We start from the raw sequence: 7,540 nt of genomic DNA, 5'->3' as shown, positions 1-7,540 counted from the left end.
ATATGTGACCCTGGACCACAAAACCAGTCATAATTTATAGATTTATAAATCATCTGAAAGCTGAATAAATAAGCTTTCCATTGATGTATGTTTTGTTAGGATAGGGACAATATTTGGCCAAGATACAACAAATCTGGAATCTGGAATCTGAGGGTGCAAAAAAATCAGAATATTGAGAAAATCGCCTTTAAAGTTGTCCGTTCTTAGCACTTAGCAATCAATGTATTTTTGGCTATTGCTACAATTATACCCCAGCGACTTAAGACTGCTTTTGTGCTCCAGGGTCACAAATACAAAGTAGATTTATACGTGATGATGAATACTGTATACTAGGGTTGCACAGTATACTGGCACTATGGTGGTATCACGATACTAAAGTATTAGATTCACCGATTATAACCAGGGTTGTCAACTTTGGTAGCCTGATTGGAGTGAGATTTTAATGACATGGACTGAATCAATCACACACACACCACTATCTGAGGTTCCAACAATTCATTTTTAATTTACTCATTTTCTTCATCAAAATCCAATTACAGGTTTAATTATATAAAGTTTCTATAAACGCTCTCAATTATTGCACTTATTTCTCTTTTGAGCTGCGTCTTACTTACTGTTATGAAAAACTATTTACCAAAATGTAAACATGCGTAGAAGAGTATTTTAAGTTATATGCTTTTAATATACAAAGAGGTGTTTTCTTTACTGTAAATTACATTAATGACAGCTCACAGCTCACATATTGGACTAATTGACACTTATCCACCAGAATGGCCAGTGCATCTCTGAATATTCAGAGGAAAATTGGTTTGAGAGGACAATTTGGTCTGCTTTCTTTTTGTATTCCATCTATTTGTTTTCTTTTTATTGGACTGGGAGCTTGGGAATTTTGACCCTGTTAAAAGCTTGTTTGTATCCTGACCTAGAAGCTGGACCGACGTGACTCAAGCGGCTGGGAAACATCAGCAAGTCTTTATCCTTCTTCACAGCCTCCTGAAAGTGAGAAAAAAACACTTGCATTGAATTTGATGCAGAATTCTGTCCTACTGATTCCATTCTATCACAACGATGACCACAGCAGCTTCGTTTACTTTATTTTTATCTATGAAAGTGTGGCTTATTACATGTTTACCTGTGACACTTACCGTGGCTACAAAATGCAGGAGGTTCATGCCTGGCTTGTTGGCTTTGGTGTCGGCCAATTTGAGTAAAGAGGAAATCCTGAATCCAGCAGCATTCCCAGCATAACCTCCCTGAGAGCACAAGAGACCTCAGACTGACTTCACACCAGGAGATACGTGTTGATGCACAAGCGTCAGATAAAACACTTACAGCGTTCATGTAGTTTCCCGCCTTGAGCACCAGTCGCAGGATGTAGTGCAGCTCCGGGCAGCTCAGCAGCTCTGCACAAACAACACATGAGCGTCAACCCCATCAATGAAACCTCCATCAGGATCCACTTACACCATCAAACACCAGAACAAAACTCCATGAAAGGCTGAACACAAGATACTTTGTGGTGAGCTAAAGCTTTCAGGTCCAAACAAATCAAGAGAGAGGAAGTTTTTACCTCGAGCCGCCTCCCGCAGACATCTGGCCGCCACACAGAGAGAGGTCACCGCAGGGTCAAACTCCTGCTGGAGGATCATGACGTCCAGACGCATGCGAAAGCTAGAGATGATGATGAGCAGACTGATGAGCGAAGAGTGAAAGAAACTATGACGCGGAGCATTTAGTCCTGAACTCTTACCTGGGTAACTCCACCAGTGAGAGAATGAAGAGATCTGGCTCTGCCAATAAACTACGGTCACCGCTGAACTTATTCAATCTGGCCTCCTGGACAAAAACAAACACATATGTGACCCTGGACCACAAAACCAGTCGTAAGGGTCAATTTTTGGAAATTGAGATTTATACATCATCTGAAAGCTATCAATATTTGGCCGAGATACAACTATTTGAAAATCTGGAATCTGAGGGTGCAAAAAAATCAGAATATTGAGAAAATCGCCTTTAAAGTTGTCCAAATGAAGTTCTTAGCAATGCATATTATTAATCAAATTAAGTTTTAATATTTACGGTAGGAAATTTACGAAATATCTTCATGAAACATGATCTTTACTTAATATCCTAATGATTTTTAGCATAAAAAGAAAAATCAATAATTTTGACCCATACAATGTATTTTTGGCTATTGCTACAATTATACCCCAGCGACTTAAGACTGCTTTTGTGCTCCAGGGTCACAAATACAAAGTAGATTTATACGTGATGATGAATACTGTATACTAGGGTTGCACAGTATACTGGCACTATGGTGGTATCACGATACTAAAGTATTAGATTCACCGATTATAACCAGGGTTGTCAACTTTGGTAGCCTGATTGGAGTGAGATTTTAATGACATGGACTGAATCAATCACACACACACCACTATCTGAGGTTCCAACAATTCATTTTTAATTTACTCATTTTCTTCATCAAAATCCAATTACAGGTTTAATTATATAAAGTTTCTATAAACGCTCTCAATTATTGCACTTATTTCTCTTTTGAGCTGCGTCTTTACTTACTGTTATGAAAAACTATTTACCAAAATGTAAACATGCGTAGAAGAGTATTTTAAGTTATATGCTTTTAATATACAAAGAGGTGTTTTCTTTACTGTAAATTACATTAATGACAGCTCACAGCTCACATATTGGACTAATTGACACTTATCCACCAGAATGGCCAGTGCATCTCTGAATATTCAGAGGAAAATTGGTTTGAGAGGACAATTTGGTCTGCTTTCTTTTTGTATTCCATCTATTTGTTTTCTTTTTATTTATTATACAATTAACAAAAGCAAAAAAAGGCCTCTTACACTAGCTTGCTCTATTCTTTTTCTATTCTATCTGTTTCCTTTTTATTTATTATATAATTCATATCATTGCTCTTTTGTTGATTTTGATTGCTTCCATTGTCCTCATTTGTAATTCGCTTTGGATAAAAGCGTCTGCTAAATGACTAAATGTAAATGTAATATTTTTCCTTTGGAATAACTCATTCAGTTTGTCTCAGTGGTTTAACTTGTGTTAAACAAATATTTACACATGATAAGAAATTTGCTGGAAATAAAAGTAGTTGAATGCAAGAGAATGTTTCTTTTTTGCTGAGTATATATGCATTTCTGTAAATGGGGTTTAATTTGAGTATGTATTGAATATTTGAATTATGAATTAACACTATTGTGTGGTACCATGACACTTTGTATAGTATCACTATACATGTCTATGGTGTCACGACATGCACTTTTTTCCAATTGCAAGTGAAACAGCATTCAGTTATATTTCTTGAAAAAAATGTTTTCATCTTCAATCCAATTTTAGTAAAAAAAAAATATATATAAATATATAACATTCCTCTAGACTTCCCTAAATCACACAGCATTCTGGGGCACAGGATTCTATGCAATGTGCTGGAATATACCATGAATATGTTAGCAGGAGCTGTAGTGTAGGGCTGTCAAAATGGCTGAAAAACTAAATTCGAATTTTGTATTTAAATATGATCAAAATTTGAATTATATTCGAATTTAAAAGGCATAATTTCAGTTAGGGGGAAAAAAAGATTTTGGTTTCACTCCTGAGGCCACAAGAGGGCGCATCGAGCAAAATATTACTAATGCACGTTTATTCAAAGGAATAAAATAACACGTCTATATTTTTCACACCTGTTCATTCTTTGATTTCACTTGTAGTATATTGTGGCTGGCTTTTAGTATGAACGGTCTCAATTTTCTCTTTAAAGAAATTATTTCTAAGGCAAACTGTCTCATCAGCCCAGCGAGATTTTTCCTGGTCAGAAGTATTACATTTCTTATAATCAGAAAGTGTAACAGGAGATCATGCGGAGTAAACGGATGATTTCAAACAAGCAGCATCATGTCTAATTGCTTTTAATATGAAGCAGACCGAAGCGTGGAAGGACAGACGTGTCTGTTTCTGTGTGGCAATACCTCTTCATTATCAGGCAGCAGCTTGCAGAGTTCTGTCAGTTTCTCAGCTCCGTAACGCTCTCCGCCGCCTCGCCGCACATCCTCCACAATCTCCCGAGCAGCACTGAGGGAAGAGCAAACACTCGGAAAATCACATCACTCTCAAGCATTTTCTCTGTCCATATACAGTACAAATCTCTGGCTCAGCTGAATCAGGAATAAGAGTCAGGGGTTCTACTTTTATACCATCTCTGGATCAAAAAAAAAAGCTTTTGATTTCAAAAGAAATTACTTTATCCCTCAGTTTAAAAGTGTTTTAGTTTTAGTTATTGACATTTTAGTACTTTCATTTAAACTAAACCAAAATGAGAAACGCTGCTTTGGCAACTAGCTGTAATAAAATAAGCTTGTTTTCTTTTAGTCTTTTTTTATTTTTATTTAAAGAAATTACAATTGTTTATAGTTTTAGTTAATAATAATCCTGGTACATATGTGTGCAATTACAATGGAAGTCTATGGGGCAAGTGTCCCTTTCTGTGTAAACTCCCTTTTTGGTGTCTATAGCGCGTGAAAACGAATAGTACGTACTATAGATGGACAGAGAAAGGTCAGTGACTGATTTTTAGCACAGTATTAACATTCACATGGTTTCTATGGTAATACTTGTAAAAATGCAGTGCTTTTTAACACTTCTCCAGTTCAACACTTGCCCCTAGACTTTCATTTTAAATGCATTACTGTAAATAAACTTTCGCTACAGAAATCTAATCTCTGGACAGAGTTTTGAATTTGGTCCTAAATGAGGTCAAAGATGCTTGTCAGTCCAGCAAAAGAGGTTCAACAACACCACACTGGTTTATATATTTTTTTTTTTCTGGCCTAATTGTTCATGTCAGATAGTACTGAAGGCTCTTGCGGTTTCCTGATTTCCTACGGCAACAAAGACCTGCTTTGGCCACGGCTGAGTATAATTCATACTAGTACACTTCAAAAGTGTGCGCTTACACACACAGGGAAATGTGTTTGCCTGCATAAGCACTTCTCCATAATTCCTCCACATGTTCTGACAGATATCAGTCCCATGGAAAGGCTTTCCAAACTCAAATGGGCACTGCTGCACCCATATATTTACTCAGCAAGCAAGTGCGGACATGAAAAAACAACCCTTTTTCATAAAACAAAGACAATTGCATTGAAAGAGATTAATAATGATTTAAGGCTTATGATTTCCTGTATGAGCTGCTTTCACTCTGTAACATTTCATTGGAAACACCTGAATCAAAATTTACATTTAATCTCAGCGCAAATGATGAAAAGCCAGTGCAGAGATCAGGTTCCATTTCTCATCAAGGCTCATTTGGCCAAAAGGCAGGTGTGACCTCTGACCACGTTCAGTGCCCATCAAACCCAGCTGTTCTGACGGGACAGCATCTTCTGAGGGCAATCAATGGCTCAAAAATAAACATAACCTGCAGCTATTGCCTGTCTGAAGTGTTAAGACGCTCTCTCTAGGAAACCTTCACTTCCTGTTTGTAACAAATGGGACAATATCACTGCCCCCCCCATTTCTAAAACAGCCAATACAGATGTCTATAGAGCAGGGTGGCCAATATAATATATATATATCAATACGTTTGCTCAATTTTTGCAGATAAATGTGCAAATATCGTCTTTTTAAGTGGCCTGGCTAATCTATACTGTTCATAACTAGTAAAAATGAAACCAAAACTTACATTTTCAACTGCCGCAGAAATATCCCAACATTCATGCTGCGTTTTGAGTCAAGCAGCGTAACCTGCAAACACAAATCAAGGTAATCAGCACACAAACTCAGACAAGTTTGCAAAAGTGACCGATTAGTTTCAATAAAACGATATAAGTTGTTTAAAAGTCTTCACTAAACATGCTGTAAACATTGAAAAAAGTTTTATTATGATGCAGTTTATACATTTATTTAAAAAATAAGAATATTTTGCAAAAAGTCCATTGCCTTCAACAATAAATGAAGACAATTCCTGCAAATATTTTTTTAATTGAACACATGCAGATGAGGTCTTTGTCATTGCATCTAGTTTTTCCAGCATCTTGAGCCATGAGCGTGTGAAATTAAATGCTTAACTTTCATAAAACTCTAATCTGTTCCATTGTTGTGCTCCATTCAGCTGTTTATGAACAATGTCCTGTGTCTGAAAGTTATACGATGGTCATGACCTTAAACCAACAATGCAGGGTTTTCAAAAGACCAACAATTTCATGTTGCAAAAAAAAAAAAAAAATGTAGCTTTGTACATCCTTAGCTTCATCCATGTGGTTATTTATTTATTCATTTTTGAATGCCATGCCAGCATCAAGGCTATTTTTACGGCGATCTTTGAATAAATTATACAAGGTATACAGTTAACAAAACAGGAAACAGTTGAGTCCTCTGCACAATCTGACTTTGCTGCAGCCTGGAATAACTGGCCCCCCGACTGAGCCTGGTTTCTGAAAAGGTTTTTTCTCCATTCTGTCACCGATGGAGTTTTGGTTCCTTGCCGCTGTCGCCTCTGGCTTGCTTAGTTTGGGACACTTAATTTCCAGCGATATCGTCGACTTGATTGCACAGATACTATTTAAACTGAACTGAGCTGGATGACGACATCACTGAATATAATGATGAACTGCCTTTAACTGAAAATTTTGTGTTTACTATTATCACTTTGCATTATTGACACTATTTTCCTAATTAATGCTGTACAGTTGCTTTGACACAATCTGTATTGTTAGAAGCGCTATATAAATAAAGGTGAGTTGACTTAACAAAAGGCTATAAAAGACTTTGTACACTAGACAAAAAAAATCTAAAATACATTCAGGTGATACATTTTTAAATAAATCAGTTAGACACTCCTCTAAATAAAACCGTTGTCTATTTACATTAAAAACAGTACAATCCAATAAAATATATTTTCATCCATGTGGTAGATAATGAAACTTGCTCTTACTTTGTCCACACTCGTCTCTTGTGGAGACCCGCAGTGCCGTAAACTGCGCCGGAAGCCACTGGCCCGGTCTGGCCTGTCACCCTCTTTTTGCCCAAAGAGCTCATCCAGAGAGCTCAGGTCAATGGAGAGCTCACAGTCCTCATCCAGAGAGCCACTCCACACGCTCTTACGGCCCTCCACATGCTCTTTGGGGATCCGCTCCCAGTTCAGGTTGCGAAGCCGGTGTTTGCGGCCAGAGTCGACTCGGGTCAGACCGCTGGCTGAGACGGGCGGAGGAGGAGGAGGAGGAGGAGGAGGCGGAGGGATTGAGAGTGGAGGGATGGGGATGGGGGCCATGAATTTCACTTCTTGTTCTTGGGTGTCAAAGTCTGTTCCATGAAAAGTCGAAGATTTCGTTTCCAGACAAATGATATACCACAGGTGAAAAGTCCACAAGAAAGACACTGCCCACTCTCCTCACGGCTGTGATGTATATCTGCAGTGGGAAACAAGATAGATACACTGAAACAACAACTTTTATCTCAACTGCTCTGTGAACCCACAAATACACATGAACTAGACCAGGAGTGCCCAAAC

General features: G+C 37.7%; 1 protein-coding gene across 1 annotated transcript in view; it reads right to left on the bottom strand.

Moving 5' to 3' along the window:
- LOC107688795 (FH2 domain-containing protein 1-like) overlaps nucleotides 1–7,540 on the bottom strand; it is a 21,977-nt gene that overhangs the window by 10,080 nt on the left and 4,357 nt on the right. The window contains exons 2-9 of the mRNA XM_016486567.1: nucleotides 6,965–7,439; nucleotides 5,714–5,775; nucleotides 4,002–4,104; nucleotides 1,751–1,836; nucleotides 1,571–1,671; nucleotides 1,333–1,403; nucleotides 1,146–1,253; nucleotides 923–993 (exon numbers count right to left, since the gene is read on the bottom strand). Of these exons, the coding sequence (XP_016342053.1) occupies nucleotides 923–993; nucleotides 1,146–1,253; nucleotides 1,333–1,403; nucleotides 1,571–1,671; nucleotides 1,751–1,836; nucleotides 4,002–4,104; nucleotides 5,714–5,775; nucleotides 6,965–7,300 (938 nt within the window). The 5' untranslated portion in view covers nucleotides 7,301–7,439. The remainder of the gene's footprint in view (nucleotides 1–922; nucleotides 994–1,145; nucleotides 1,254–1,332; nucleotides 1,404–1,570; nucleotides 1,672–1,750; nucleotides 1,837–4,001; nucleotides 4,105–5,713; nucleotides 5,776–6,964; nucleotides 7,440–7,540) is intronic.

Source organism: Sinocyclocheilus anshuiensis, unplaced genomic scaffold, assembly GCF_001515605.1.
Source record: "Sinocyclocheilus anshuiensis isolate Anshui unplaced genomic scaffold, SAMN03320099.WGS_v1.1 scaffold1066, whole genome shotgun sequence".
NCBI lineage: Eukaryota > Metazoa > Chordata > Actinopteri > Cypriniformes > Cyprinidae > Sinocyclocheilus > Sinocyclocheilus anshuiensis.
This window is presented reverse-complemented; position numbering and strand designations above follow the sequence as displayed.